Raw genomic sequence first — 16,248 nt, forward strand, 5'->3', positions numbered from 1 at the left:
ATCAGTGTGTCAGTTGGGTTGTGTAAACAGAGGAACAAAAAGAAATATCGGCTTCAATATATCTGCACATTGGCAGCACATATTGGGGATCTGTTAAACTGATGCCAAAATAATCAGTATCAGCCTTTAATCAACCTGTACAGTTTGATCTCTGTGATGAATTGGCACAGATGGAAAGTTGTTTATTATAATCTGAGGTATAACTAGATGTGATTCTTAAATTTAACACTAAAATTGACTTGACTTGTTTATAATGACCAAGTGACAGAAAATAGTCTAATCTTCTCAAGTAAGACTTCAACCACCGCACTGCAATACCACACAAACTCCCACTTTACCAATCTATCATCAAGCAGCTGAGATCTATTGAAGTAGAAAGTATTGACATTTTTCATGTTTTTACTGATGTCATCTTAAATACCTTGCAGTCTTTGGGAAAATGTAAATCTTTCATGTCCGATGATAAAGCTTGTCTCTGGCTTTTTAACGACCTTACTGTTATCTAAATCAATCTGGATTTCTGTCTATAGACGGTCCAGGATCCATGAGCTGCACTTTCAGATTTGGGCATCTGTTTAAAATTTAAAGCTCTGGAATGTGAGTGGCTGAATATCAATAGCTCTTAGCTATTAGACTAACTTTAGGTGTATGGATAAAGACATCTGCTATTTCACAGCTCATCTCTTATTACAACAGGTTTTAAAATGAGGTTTAAACCAAAATCCACAGCAAAATTCTTCTAACCAGATTAACATGTGAACCAATTGCAACTAAATTTGTCAAATTAAACTTTTAATTGTTGTTCTGTTTAGTGTGAGCTTGACCCTGGGTTAATGTCTGAAACTATGATCGATTTGAGAATTTCATTACTATTTTGGGATTAATTAAGAGCAATTCTTGCCAATTTTGTCCTGCATGTTTTTTTTTTTTTTTAAAGAACCACCAATTTCTCTTATATCAAGCTGCACAAACAAATCTGCACTGCAGCATTCATTGGCTTTGCTGCACAGTGTTGGCAAGCAGGGCCCGGGTAGTCGGCTTTTTGTTCCATCTTCACATGAAAGACAAACTGCGTGCCTTACAATAAATTTTAAAGCCCTAGCCTCCAACATTTCTGCAGTTATCCATCACAGTCTTCTGAGAAAAAAACACAACGAGTTGCTTGATGTCAGAGGAATAAGCACCAACCGATTCTTCGTGGAGGTTTTCTTTAGTGGTTTGAGAGAAAATGCTGATCTCTTTACTCTGGAAATGAGGCCTCTTACTGCCCTTTATAAAATGCTGAGTAACAAAAAATGATTTGCATATTAAAATATGGTTTCGTGGATGCATGAATGAAATAACCTATAAAATGTCACCTCAGAGGTATTTAGTCGGCCTAACCTTTTACGAAGACAAAGCTTAAATATTTAACTTTTGACCAAACTCGGATCTTAAGCTTTTCTAAGTCAAGCCACAGATTTAAAGGTAAATAAGCTCAAAATCGATGATGCTTTTTGTCTTAAGACATAAAATCGTTAAATGTTTTATTTGTTTAAAAGAATATAAATCACAAATTATTTAAAGATTTATTAAAACAACAAGCCAAAATATTTCATCTCATTTGGACAGATGGGTCTGTTTTGTCCCAGGTGAGAAATGAGGAAAAGGAAACCTTTGAGACTCTTCTCCCTAACACGTCCTCTGTTTGATACAACAGCTGCCAAAAAGAACCAGTGGCTGGAGAAGGAGGAGAAGGCGCGGCAGCTGAGGGAGCAGCAGCTGGAGGAACGTCGCAGGAAGCTGGAGGAGCAGCGGATCAAAGCAGAGAAACGGCGAGCTGCTTTGGAAGAGAGGCAGAAACAGAAACTGGAGAAGAACAAAGTATGTGGATGGAAACAGGCTAAAACTGTTTAAAACGGCACATTTACAAATCACCATACTTCTAATAGCTGAGATGATAGTTCACTGAAGGGTGAGAGGTCAGTGTGGCAATGGCCGGTGGGGGGGGTTGAAATCGGCTATGAGAATCAGACCTTGTTGCCTGAAAGCAGGCTGTTCAGCTGATTTATATCATTCAATTGATTTCTAACAGCCGTAATCTTCCGTTGCGTTTCCCAGGAACGCTACGAGGCCGCAATCCACAGATCAACCAAGAAGACATGGGCGGAAATCCGTCGGCAGAGAAGCTCATGGGTCGGTGTGGTTTCCCCCAACTCCAGCCAGAAAGAGAGTGAGTACATTCAGAGCATCTGGATCAACTCCTCCATTCACACTTGATGGGTTAAAATCACTTATATGAAGAGCCTCCTATTAGACTGATGATCAGCACTAAAACAAATGGTTTGTTGGTTTTTTTATATTGGCTTCATATCTTAACTGCTGTTGGTTTTAATTTTTCATCATTTCTGCATTCCAGGGCACTGATCTGCATCCTTGTTTACACACAGTGGTTTTAATAAAACAGATTTATTTTGTAGCACACCAAACGGATGGAAAGTTCCCCACTTTTAAACTAATTGTGTTTCTCATGATGAGCTTAAATTTACTTTGATGTTCTCGTAAATAAAAACCTTTTAGCTAAAACATTACTGCAATCTGGGCAGTTTCATTGCCAGTTTTAAAATTGCTATAACAAATTGATATAATCCAAATTTTTATAAGCTATTATCTTTTCTTAAGTAAAAAAAAATTTGTTTTTTTTAGCTGAACATGTTGTTTTACTATTGATCCTAGAAATTTTATATTAACCCCATTAAACTAGTAAATGTATGCTGCAATCTATATGCGTTTTCTAGGGAATTTCCAGTCAATATTTCCTATTCCAGCAGATTCCATGACAGTCCTTTTCTTACAGCCTTCATGCCTGTCTGGCTTTGTTTGTAAATATATCACTGATCCAGAAAAGAAGTGAACTTTAGTAACATGGTGCTGTTATTAAGGTGACCTTATTAACGTTTTTGACTAACCTTTGGACCTGTCAGGGGGTGCCACCACTCACCAGCTGATTTCTCAGAGCTTATATAATCCTTTGGTTGCAAACATGTTTAGTCTAGTGTCATTGGCCTCAGTAACGGTTTGCTCTGATTTCACATGAAACTTACCAATGTATAAATTTGGAATTGAGTTTTTGCTGATTTATCTGAATGGAGAAACTCTGTGCTCACATTCATCGTTCCATCTGTAATTACAGAACTTGGTAAAACTTTTTCTTACAATAACTGGACCAGAATATAATGCTTTGATCAGAGTGTTTTGTGAATTGTACCGACTGTCTGTATTAACCTCTTGTTGTTTTGTGTATATATTTAATACAGGTCACTCTTGAAAACGGGACCTTGTGTCTCAGTAAGATTAACCTGAATACGTAAAAAAAAAAAAAATGATCATGAAAGAAAATGCAGCTGATTCTTCAGAGTTTTGAGACCTTGCATAACTCATGACACCATAGTGGCTCCCTCTGTTCTTCTCAACCATGTGACCTCTGTGAACATCTGTATGGCGCTCTCTTGGCTTCTTAGGCAGATGCTCTGTCTCTGCGGTCAACCTTCCCAAACATGTGGACTCTGTTCTAAACAAGCGACTCTCCAAGTCCTCGGCCACACTCTGGAACTCCCCCAGCAGAAGTAAGGCAACATGTGGAGCGTCCTGCGCCCGTTTTCAGTCTGTCCATCATTCAGCCACTGGCGACAACCACGAGTCCTTCCATCATTGTCCTTTTTGATTTTGTTCGCAGTTGCTCCCCTTCACTGTCTAATTTCAGCACTTTTCCCGTCTTTTGGTGGTTTAAAGTTGACCTCATTTTCATCCTACAAAACCACAATTTTTATGTTTTTGTTTGTTGACTCTCAGACTTTGTTTTGTTTTTTCTTTAAATTGCCCTGCATGCTTAAGTTTTGTTATGGGATTATATTTTATGATGCAATCATGGGATCTTTTTACTGTTCTTTGGTTGTTTCATTGTCTGGTGATGATCATTGCATTCCTGGTGGCTTTTGCACTCTCCCTACCGGTCCTTTTATGTTCTCCCATTATAATCCATTGGATTAAAGATGCCCTGAATATGTAATCTACTAATGACATGTAAATGGTGAATTGTGTTTGGAATTTAAAAGATCTGCTGATATTTAAGAGGTGGTGAAAAGAAGAAAGCAGAAAAGTAAAATTAGAAACACGATTCTTAACAGTTAATTTATGTAAGTTTTTGCTTTCCAAATGGTCGCCGTCCTTTGTTCTAGCAGATTGTTTTTTTTTTTGCTGCTTCCAGTTTCTCAACAAACCTTGAACAATAACTCTAACGTTATACTATCCTATAGGCTACGTTCACACTGCAGCCTGAAGTGACTCAAATCCGATTTTTTTTGCCCATATGCAACCTGAATCTGATCTTTTCATGGCAGTCTGAACAACACAAATCCGATTTTTTCCAATGCGACCCAGGCCACTTGGCTATCTGGTCCTGAATCCGATATGAATCTGATCTTTTCAAATGCGACCTGTGTCTGAACAGCCAGGTCGCATTCATCAGACCTGAACGTCATTAATATCTGACAAAGGTCACTATTCTGCGTCTTGCTATGCAGAAACGGCAAGAAAAACAACAACCATGGCAGATGATGACGCGGAGAGCAGTATTTATATTTAAACACATTGAAAAGAATGAGTTTTTATGGTTGGAAAAGACCGCTAGGTGCGCGCCGGCACATTCATGTTTACTTCGGTAAACATAGAGCACGCTGGCCTGTGACGTCATTGCGTCCTCTACTGCACATGCGGGACACACGTATGACCGCAGTTCACACAGGAGATCACATACAATTCGCATATATTTGGAAATGTGAACGGCAACGCAAAAAAAAAATCGGATTTCACAAAAAAATTGGAATTGAGCATCAAGGCCCGCAGTGTGAACGTAGCCTTAGTTAGCCTGATTATGCCCTTCAAATTATAAAAATACTGCTACCATTTTATACTTTTTGATCTTTTTTCTTTCAGACCCTTTATTTTACACCTCTGGGAACATTTTCTTTGAAGCTGTGGTGTGTTGGAGTACAGGACGACATGGCTCTGTGACTAATTTCTAATCGTGCATTATTTTGTTTACCTGTAGCCCGCAGCCTTGCACTGACTCCATGGGAGAGCAGCATTGTTGACCGGTTGATGACGCCCACCCTGTCGTTTCTCGCCCGCAGCCGCAGTGCTGCTAGTGTCCTCAATAACGGAAAAGATGGACGTAAGTTTTGGTTTCATTGGATCGTACAGATGCGTGAAGGTGGACTAGCTTTAATCCCTTAAATCTTTAATTTATCCACAGACTCTCCTCTGTGTCCTCGTTCAGCCTCTGCCAGTCCCCTTACCCTGTGTGCCCACCAGCCCCACCACCGCTGCTCTGACCACTGGAGGGTGACGTCTAGCACGCCGGACATCACTCAGCGGCATCAAAGACGAAGCTCCACCCCCGTATGTTTAAAACAACCAACTTGTTTTACTGGATCAGATGCATACAGCAGTTTTAAGGGGTCATCCAAAAAGTTATCATTTTGTCAGAGTTGGGGATTCAGCGCTTTAGAATGGTATAGTTATATGAACGGTTCCAGACAACGCTGAATACAGCTGTTTGGTTTCCATGTTAAAAAGCTTTAAATAGGAATAAATGAAATTCTGATTGAAATGTTTATTTCAGATGGATAAGAACAAGAAAGAGAAGCGAGACAAAGAGCGAGAGAATGAGAAGGAAAAAAAGGCCATCACAAAAGAGAAGGTTCTACAGAAGAGGCAGTCTCTGCCCAGTATGAGGCACAGACCCGACCCAAGGTGGGATTATTCATTTCTGTATTCATTTCTACTGCTACATCTAAAATTTGGTGACACAGTTCAAAGTGTTTAATGTCACCTGTATTGTTGGTTCTGGAGTCTATCTTTTTTCCTCTTTACATTTACCATCATGGTCATTTGTCTTTGGGAAAACCGTTCAATTTCCATCATGTGTCTTAATTTTTCTTTTTTTTTTCTCCATCTCTTCCAGTCCAAGTCCTTTATCAAGACGGCCGGCCTCCCCGGCCACTCCCAAAGGCAGAACTGCTTCTCCTAGCCCTGCTGACTCCCCAAAGCCCCCATCCTCACGTGGGAGCCCAGCTACTCCTAAGGCCCGACCAAAAAGAGCCAGCACCCCAGCCAGGATAGACCGAACATCTTCCCCCGCTCCATTAGAGAGGGTGAAGGAACCTCGCAGGCCCAGCACTCCAGAGAAACAAGAAAGAAAGAGTGAGTTACTAAAGGATTGCAAACATTACATAAGTAACATTTTAGAAAACATTTCTTCTCTAAAAAGCAAAAGGTAGTCTTGCAGGAAGCATCTGCTCCTGGGATGAATACGGTGCCTATGTTTATATTTCTGTACAAAGTTTAATGCTTTTTGACAGGCCCCCCTCTGTAAATAATGTCCCTTTATGTTGATGTCTTTGAAAGAGTTCCAAAGACAAAGCGGCTGATGGCTTTTCCTTTTTAACAAAGATGGCTTCCTTCACCCCTCTTTCAAACCATATGTCCTCTCTGTCTAAATTCAGAACATTTTGGTCATACCTGTGTTCTTTGATGTACAAGTGTACAGCTGATTCCTGCCAAGAGCTGCTGATGAGCTGCCTTTGGGTAGCTGATGTTTGGTTTCTCCCATATAGAAGTCTGTACAGTCCTCACTGCCCTGGACCGCTTAAACAATGCCACTCAGCTTGAATGTTTGGGATGAGGCAGCTTTTTTGGACAATAACATTCTGCTCATGACATCATGCTAGAAGTGATTTCCTGACATGTTTGTCATCCTTTTCTTTCTCTGTAAATGAGAGAACATTATCAGCACAGAGTGGATGATAGGAATCAAAATGCAGATCCTTGTCTGTATGTGTAGGTTTCTGGTAAACCTCAGTTTTTATAGGGATCAATGTGCCCAGCAGTCCTTAAAGGTTTACATATTACTCTTAGTGAAACTCTTGTGATATCTGCTCACAGAGTTGATGTGGTTGGTCAATGCCTTAACTTCTGGGTTTGGATTTTGACCCAAGTGTCATACCCATATCTGAACTAATGAGTTGGTTAGGTTCCCTTGTATGTGCTGAATGCTCTGCTGTCCTCCATGTAGATTTAAGCCCGTTTCTGTGGTTGCTGAGACCCCCAACGAACAAGAACCTACACAGCAAGCACCAATAAAATGTTTTAGTCATCTTTTACATATTTATGCAATTTGATGGCATCCTGTTCATCGTCTGTATGGTCCAATATTTTAATGGCTTCTTTAACTATTCTATAAATATTTGCCTTTATGTTTTAATGTTAGCAGATTTGATTAATACTTGGACATGAAAATGCAGTACAGTGCATTTAATAAATGTATTTAATAAATGGAGTTTATTAAATACCCTTATAGGGAAGAGTAGCCAGAAATGTTACTATTTATTGCTCAAATAAATGTGACTAGTTACTCCTACCCACCTCGGGTACAGTGAAACAATGAGTTTCACATTTAAAAGTCTAATTACTGAAAATAAATGAGATTTTAATGTCTGTAGAGAAGGAAATGTAATGTTAAAGAACAATAATATCGACCGTTGAAGTCAGCATTTAACCCTGGGAAGATATGTTCCCACTAAGCACTCTGGTTTTAAAGAATTTACTTACTTCATTTATCCACTAAAGCCACTTTTCTGCCAATATTTTCTTCTGCCACCTTTATTTTTATTATTGCCTTACTCTGCCAAACCCCTTTTCTGTGGCTCTACCCCTGCTTCTATCAGAACAGAATAAAAAATTAAATATAAAACAAAGAGTAACTAAAAAAAAATGTAGCACTAAGTACTAATGATTTTATAATTTTATAATTTCTGAGTCATTAGGTTGTTTAGTGTTTTTTTTCTTTTTGCTCTCAATAAATTCTTTGAAGAAAAAAAAATCTTAAAAAACAAAGTACGGTTTTATTAAAAACCAAAGTTACATGTATAATTCCTGTTTCCTGTCTTAAATGTATGTTTTCCTGTTTTAGGTTCCCCTGTGACTCCTGCCATCACAGTTTCTTCTGCTGCTTCCACGCCTCAAAAGCCCAGTGTGCCATTCGCCGCCGGCGCCATGCCTGCTCCTTCCCAACCGGAGCCGACCCTGCCTTCAGCTCCGCCGGTCCGCGCGGTGTCACCTTTACCCTCTCCATCAACCAAGCCTATGGCAGGCACCAACGACCCAGAGGAGGCTGCTCGCATCCTGGCAGAGAAACGTCGACAGGCCCGAGAGCAGAGAGAGAGGGAGGAGCAAGAGCGCCGCGAAAAGGAGGAGAAGGAGAGGTCAGTCGGTTTGTGGATGGTAGAACTGAGAGTGGACTTCTTTTGTGGGGTTATTTGATCTGTAAAATAGTAATTCCAATACTTATAAATGTTTAGAGGTTTCTTGTACTTGTCAGAGGGTTAAGTAATAATTTAGAGGTATATTAGCAAAAAAAAAAAAAAGAATATTGGAATATATTATTCTGCATCTAAAGTCTCTGATAAAGTGAGCTGTTGGAAAGACCCTGCTTCTTCTTAGAGTTTATTTAGCTCATTGGTTAACATTAAATGGACCCTCCAAAATTAATACTGATGTTTTCGAGACATTTGAGAGAATGTGCACTGATTCGGGCTGAACAATTTGATCAAAAATCAAAATTGCCAGTATTTTCGATCAATATTGCAATTGTAACAAGCATGTTAATGTTTTGTTTCAGGGTTTCAGTTTTTCAAGCTTGCTTCTCTAGTGTCCATTGTTGAATGACTTTCCTGTAACCTTTTGTGAAAAAGTGTTAGCTTCTATTTGCTTAATCGGATTTGCATGATAGCTTCAACACTCTTTTCCCCACCGTAAGGTCACAAACCCACTTTAATCATATGAACACCACCTAAAGGGCTGGAGGGAAAAATGGAATGTTTTTTGTTAATTGTAATGCGACCAAAACGGAATCCCTCTGTGATCTAAAAAAAAATAATAAAAATAAAAAATATGCACATTGATAAATTGTGATTATATTGCAAATGTAATTAATTGCCCAGCCCTAGCACTGATCCTATAAAACTAAACTTTTTGGTCTTCGTCTAAGACTCGATGTGATATTGAAAACTAACACTGGAAATCACTCTAAAATCACCAACCCCACAGCAACTTAGTAGGATTTGTGGATTTTTTAAATTATGTTCTGTTTGAGCAAGAAAAAGAAAGCTGGACAGAGTTAATAGAGTTAATAAAGAGATGGATGGAGCTAAATTCAGGCCGGATTGGGATAAAACCTGTTGAAGATGGTTTAAACCACTAATGATCTGTGTTCCAATGGCTTAGTCAAAGTCCATACCTGTGATAGTTGTGCTAAATTAGACAAAATTTATTTCTAAGAAACAGATGTGAAATTTCAATATGAATCAATCAAGGATGTAATCAAATACATCAAAGTAATAAAGAGGAATAGCCTGGTAATTATAAACTCCCTCTTGTGTAGGATCTTAAAGGAGGAGCGAATAGCCAGAGAGGCAGAGGAGAGACTCCGCCGGGAAGAGGAGGCCCGGGCCATGGCTGAGGAGCAGCGGAGGAGGGACGAAGAAAAGCAGCTTCAAGATGAGAAGGAGGCCCAGGAGAGAGCCAGAGCTGAGCAGGAGGAGAACCTACGCTTACAGAAACAGGTTGGTGTAACAGCAAACGCTGAGAGCAGCACTGCTGGCATTTGTACAGACAGATAAAGCTGCAAAAGATGAATTAAGTTCAAGAAGAAAAGCAATGAAAATGGAGAAGAAATGTGGTTCAGAATGAAATCTCTCTTGTAGACTCGCATTAAAGCAGGGATTCTGCATGGCCAGGGGAGCGTGAGCTGCCACTAGGGGGTGTGTGAGATGGAAAATGTAATGGGTTCTAATAATTATGCTGTTGCATCGATTTCCTTACACAATAACGAAGTGTAAATAAACATTTTCTTTGGAGAAGAAAAAAAATAATAATTCTCTATCTTGATCTGTGTTAAAGGTGCATATTTCCCAATATTTCCAAAAATGTAAAACAGAGAGAAACTTGGGTGCTCAAAAAGTGCTGACTTATTTATTTTTTTCTTTCCTCTCAGTTAATTTTGACTTATGTTTTTTATAACTAGGAGTGGCACCGAAGCAGGAGTTGTTTTTATTATGTGACTGGGAATATTTTTACCAGAAGTGGGATGAGACAGGATTTTTTTTTCTGGCCCAGGATTTAGACAGACAAGATCTATTTTTTTTCTATGGGAACATGATGGGAAAGGAGTGAAAAATCCACTCCTGTGTCATCTTCTAATACACATGACTCAGCTGTGGTCCATTATTTACCTTAGTGCTTTACTGTCCCCTTGTGGTCATCCACAGAATAGTTTTATTGTGGTGAAACACTGAGTCTATTGTTTTAATGAATCCTTTTTTTTTTTCTTTCAATTGGATTTTCCTCATGAGGATGTGAAAGGTCCAACAAAAAAAAACATTTTTTTTTTGTTTGGTGCAGGAAAATATCCCATCTGTGGTTGTAAACAGTAACAGCAGGGAGAAAACCACACCCGTGTTACGTTTAAAAGAAAAAAAAAAGCCAGCTTTTTTGGCTGCAGTTTTTTTCCCCTTCATCTGCCTGCACTCAAGTTGTGGTTGGATTCTTATGTGTTTGTGTTTCAGAAAGAAGAGGCTGAGGCTAGAGCCCGGGAGGAGGCGGAGAAACAGAGACTGGAGAGAGAGAAACACTTCCAGAAGGAGGAGCAGGAGAGACTGGAGAGAAAAAAGGTAGGGCTGAACCACTGTTCCCCCAACACTTTTCCTCTAACTGGACTGAAACTCATGCTTGAACAAAAAGGGCACCATTAGGGTTATAAAGGAAAGGTGGAATTTTCATCAACTGACTTTTCCTTGTCATGCACCGTAATCCATCTTTATTTAAACAAAAAATGTGCTTTTAATCACATGAAATTGGTAGATAACGAAAATAAAATTTCTCAGTTCACTCCTCCATGAGCGATTCAGTTATATTCTGAGCTGCATTTACTCTCTCTGCCCTCTGACCCAACAGAAATCAGGCTTGAAAGCCGAGTCCCTGTAACCAATACGAATGATGTTTTTGGCTTATCCTGGAAGGGCTGTCTGCATGCCAGGATTTAATAGGCCTTAGAGTGCCTGTGCATTTTAGTGCGTCAGTGTGAGTGTCTAAATACAAGTTCTAATATTGGCAAACTAGCTTACCAGTCTTATCTGACTGGATTTGTAAATATCTTTGCACATGTCTAACGATACTTGCATGGCCTCATGCTAAAGGTTAGATCGGCCATATAAAGATGGAGGTGAATGCTAACTAAAATTAAGCACTTTACAAATGCATGCTAAACATTCAGCTTTTGTTGCATAATTGATGTGAAAGAAAATGAATCATGGTGTTCAAGCCGTTTAACAAATAAAAACAAAAAAGTATGATTGTATTCGACACCATTTTCTAATTAAATTAAATGATCTTTTTTGTTCGATGTTAGAACTTCATATACCACAATTATTTCAAAAGAGCTTTGCATGTCAGCAGTTTCTTCCTCTTGTCATGTGTGAAAGGCTGTGATGTAGTTTAGCCAGGCCGAGCTAAACCAGAACGGACACAAGAATGAGCCCACAGGAACATCCTGTCTTCTACCACAAAGGCTTGGTTCCAAGTCTTTCTTTTTTGGACCAACTTCTTAAGGAACACAGGTGGTTTGAAGTATCCCGAGGCCAACACAACAGTCTCAGCGGGTTATTGGGCAAAAAAACCCAAAATGACAGCACTTTTTTTGGGGGGGGGGGCTAAACTAGATACCAAAGCTATGAGTGTAAAATATGTGTGTGAAATAATCAGAGATCTTTAAAATGCCTCTCTTTTATGAGTGGCAGCTGCAGTTCTGCTCTGACTGTCAGATGAAGGTTGGATCTTGTATCTAACCTTGGTGCATAGAAATGAGGCAGGCAGAGGGGTTTAATTTTTATTGAAGCTGAGCAGCGCTATCATCTTACCATTCTGCTTTGCACCATGCAGCCATTACAAGTTTGCTTTTTTTATTTTAAATATTGGCAGTTTTCTTAAAGTGTGACTAGTTTATCCATCAACAACATAATAATTATGGGCTATAAATGATAAAACCTTACTTCCACATGAACCAGTCTGAGGTTCTGAGTACAGAGGATCAGCTAACTACTCTTCAGTTTTGAGCCATGTGCAAGAAAATTAAAGTAATTACTCAGAATATCATTCTCACAGCATTCCTTTGAAAAAAGATGTCCTGTATTTGCACAAAAAATAAATCACCCTGATGTCTAGAGGATGGCCCAGGAGTGGCAGTAACGACTCTGTCTCTCTGCTGGCCCTGGATCTCCTTAGCTTCCCCCTAAAGGTGCTGGAGGCAGCATCGGGGCAGAGGAAAGCCGGCGAGTCTCTGCTCAGATTGTTGCCTCTAAGGACTATGAGAACTCGAATATGATTTAAAACGGAAGCAACAATTATTCCCTTTGTTTCTGCTAAAGTTTTATATAAATATCAATTGAAAATCTGTTACCTTGGTACAAATCTGAAACACCAGCTATAGATTTAGTAGCTCCCAAGTAATAGATGTCCTAGTTTTTTTTAATTCTTTCTCTTTTATAGAGAGTAGCAGCGGATACTGTAGTAGTTTTTGATGGTTTCATTCTCTGTTATAACTTAACAGCTTATCAATAATGTAATACGTTTTTTGATGTAATTATGTAATCCATCAATCATTCTGCATTTAGTACAAAAATCTACAACAATGTAATAGTTTTAGTTGCTTCAAAGGGAAGGTTGCTAATAAAAGGTAAAAGGAATTAGATACTTTTCACATTCATCCTTGAATGATTTATCATATAAATCTTGATTTTGTAATAATTTTCTTATTAATGGGTGATGTATGTTTCATGCATGGATAAATCTTTTCAGTGAAGTTCAGTGGATAGTCCAACCATTACCCAAATATTTACTAGTTCTAAATTATTACTATATTGACATTTATTGTAATTTTTAGTCGTACCACATTTGAGATGGCCAAAAATATTATTGGCAGATTCTAAATTGTTGAATGCTACAGAGATACATGAGAATTATAAGCTAATATTAGCTGGTTTAATAGTCAGTCTATCTGCTCTGGTAAATATTCTGCTGTCAACCCCTAACCAGACATGCAGCTTGTATTTTAGTCCTCGACTAAAGCAGAGGAAGCATAGGGTGGCCATTTTTTATTTTCCTATGTGATTGTTTAGTTTTCTAACTAAGATAAACTACTGCGCAACAATTTGTTTATAAGTCAAAAGAGATTTTAACCAGCTTACTGCTGGGAGAATTAAACTGTTTATGGTGTACAGAGCCAGAGAAAACTGCAATCACTAAGCAATCTTAATAATAGCACTTTAAACAACTAAACTTTTTTTTTTTTCAAATCTTTGTAAATCTGATTGCATAAATCAGACTATTGATAGAACTGACCTTTGATCTCCACATATTTCTAAGTGTTGATGCACTGCTGCTAAAAGCTGCATGGAAAATTCAGCAAAATTTGGTTAAAGTGATGTTAATCTCTGATTTTTTATTTTTTCCCCTTGTCAGCGTCTGGAGGAGATCATGAAGAGGACACGCAAGACTGATGGGGGTGAAAAGGTATATGTGAACATCAGTTTTTACTAAAACATGAATCCAAAATGTTGCTGTCCAATAAGTGAGCGAAAGAATTTCTAACTTTTACAGAAAGAGACTAAATCCACCTCAGTCACTTTTGCCAATGGGAGTCAGGCGGAGAGCAGCAAAGGTAAGCAGAACACCAGACTGGATTTGATGGTTTGGATTTAAATACGGTCATTAAGGAAGACATTGTAGATAACCAGCGTTTCATCTGCAGATATCATTAAACATGATCCTAATTAATGTAACATCAGGTCAAGGCAGGGTTTAAATCAAAAGAGAAGGTTTCATCACAAGGAAAAGATGTTTAGTGAGCCGGTCAATAAACGTAAACATCGTAAATGTGGAATTTCTCTGAATGATGAGGTTGGATCTGACCTGACTCTTTAAATGAAGTGGATTTCAAATGCTCCCCGAGGACAAAGTTCCTGTCCTCCATGTGTGGGACTAAACAAAAGCACAGCTATCTGCTTCATCTTCAGTTTTGGTGGGATTCTCAGTTAAACTCACCATGAATCTTGTTTTATTAAAGGGTTTTTAGATGATATCTCCACCTCATATCCTGGGCAGCTGCAGCTAGATTTGTTCTACTCTGCACAATAGGACCCATGTGTGCTCACTGCTAGTTGAATCCTCCAGCCTGAGGCATAGGAGAGGAAGAACGGCCTGGTGTCATTAACTGGCTGCAGGTTCACACAGATGTTCGTTTTTATCGAATAAATGAGCTGCTAAACTTTTGATATAAGAAAATAATATACTCCGTATAAATATCATTTTCAAAGTAAAACCATAAAATGAATGAGATCGCTAATCTGTTCAATAAAAGGATCAAAAGATGCCTAAGAAACTGGAACGAGTGAAAATGAGCAACACTGAGCTGCAAAACATTAGAGTGAAGAGAAACAATTAGCAAGTTCAAATGGTGGATAGCGGTTCAATATTTAGAAAACTCAGAAAAAGATGAAAGCTATAAAATAATTTTTAGTCAATGTGTGATTTTGTGAGAAACAACTTAGAGCTATAGACCATTTAAAGACAAAAAAGAATTAGAAATAGTTCAGCAGAGAATTGATCTTGAATGAGAAAAGGGAGGCATAAAGAGAAAAGATAAAAAGTAAAAGCAACTTAGTCATAGTTTTAAATAAGTAGAAAAGCATCAGAAATAAAAATAAAATAACATGTAAATCAAAGTAGAATAAAGATTTACATAAAGATTTCAATGTAGGAACTTTTAAACAATCGTGTATTTAAAACAATAAGTGGCCTAGGGCTACATATTGTGTCCTTAGATGCAAAAGAAACAAATGAAAGTTAAAACTCAACAAATGCGTCAAGTTTCACAATGCACTTAGCTAAATGGCAACGATGGTAATAATAATTTCATTCAGTGACTGTTTTTCAGCTTTATTGATTGAATACAGACTTAAATATTATGTGTATTTGAATTGTAAGATGATAACCTAACATGGCCTGCTGTTTAGAATGTTGGCCAGAAAAGTCCTGAAACGACAGTTTTAAATGTCTGTCCATCTTGTAATCTGGTATTTGTTCATTTAGGCAAATGTTAGCAGTTTGTTTTTCGTGGTAGTTTAAATAAAGCTAATGCAAATTTCTTAAGATGGAAATCTTTCATTGCATCTTGTCGTTTGAGGAATTTGAGGAATTGACATGTGCAGCGAGGGGGAGGTCTAAACATGAATATTATGTATAGCTGATCAGTTCTACCAGAGCATTGAGAGCGAAGAAAATGCTAATTAGAGAATAGCTTCACTGACAGACAGGCTCCAGTTTCTTTGAGCTAGGCAATGGTCTAAGAGGATTTGACAGAAAGCCATTGGTTTTAGAGAAAAGACGGGTGCAGTAGGTGGAAGTTGAATTGAATACCTACATTTTGATCTATAGATCATTAAAGTACTCTGAAAGGTATGATGGCAATAGAACATGTTTCTTTTTGAAGACTTCAGCCGGTTGAGAACTGTCTGTGCTGGTAAAAGAATTGTTTTGAAGAGTTCAAATTAAAATATTTCTCAAGGTCTGGCTGGAACTGTTCCTAGAATTCTGTGATTCCCACGTTATTTTCAGCTGCCTTTTCTTAGTCCAGACAAAATAACTACAATTGATGTAGAATTTATCTAAACTGAGTGAGTGTTGAGCGAGTAAGAAGAATATTTTTCAACGGCTGGAAAAGTTCAGTTCAACGTTCACTTTGACAATCAGAGAATCAGTAATTGGATTACATTTCCACAAGACAGCAGGTCCATGAGGGAGGTTAGCAGTGGGCTAGCTCAAGTGGTAAGTTACCTGACTTCCACACCTGGGTTCGAATCCCTGCTGGGGGGAATTAGCTGCCAGTGTGGGGGTCTTAAGCTAATATCCATCCCGCTAATGCCTACTTTGTAAGTCACTTTGGATAAAATGCATAAACATAAACATGCATTGAAAAATTCAAAGCCTACACAAATTTGCATAAAAGTTAAATTGCAATTGTAGAATAACTGTAAAACTTATCAAAAATTAACTTAAAGCAGTTGTTGAGGATTTTGGCATTTTTTTAAAGACCCA

The 16,248-nt window shown here is 38.3% G+C and overlaps 1 protein-coding gene across 7 annotated transcripts in view; it reads left to right on the plus strand.

The window, feature by feature from the left end:
• LOC107085048 (MAP7 domain-containing protein 1-like) overlaps positions 1-16,248 on the plus strand; it is a 52,040-nt gene that overhangs the window by 28,348 nt on the left and 7,444 nt on the right. For 2 of the 7 annotated variants that reach the window (XM_015375185.1, XM_015375194.1), the window contains 12 exons: positions 1,700-1,863; positions 2,101-2,212; positions 3,501-3,605; positions 5,090-5,212; positions 5,294-5,439; positions 5,663-5,793; positions 6,005-6,243; positions 8,012-8,303; positions 9,482-9,662; positions 10,665-10,769; positions 13,615-13,665; positions 13,753-13,813. In XM_015375185.1, the coding sequence (XP_015230671.1) occupies positions 1,700-1,863; positions 2,101-2,212; positions 3,501-3,605; positions 5,090-5,212; positions 5,294-5,439; positions 5,663-5,793; positions 6,005-6,243; positions 8,012-8,303; positions 9,482-9,662; positions 10,665-10,769; positions 13,615-13,665; positions 13,753-13,813 (1,710 nt within the window). Of the gene's footprint in view, positions 1-1,699; positions 1,864-2,100; positions 2,213-3,500; positions 3,606-5,089; positions 5,213-5,293; positions 5,440-5,662; positions 5,794-6,004; positions 6,244-8,011; positions 8,304-9,481; positions 9,663-10,664; positions 10,770-13,612; positions 13,666-13,752; positions 13,814-16,248 lie in introns of all 7 variants that reach the window. The other 5 variants (XM_015375208.1, XM_015375216.1, XR_001481248.1 and 2 more) reach the window with 4 other exon arrangements.

This window comes from Cyprinodon variegatus, unplaced genomic scaffold (genome assembly GCF_000732505.1).
Source record: "Cyprinodon variegatus isolate N-32 unplaced genomic scaffold, C_variegatus-1.0 Scaffold6, whole genome shotgun sequence".
NCBI classification, from domain to species: Eukaryota; Metazoa; Chordata; class Actinopteri; order Cyprinodontiformes; family Cyprinodontidae; genus Cyprinodon; species Cyprinodon variegatus.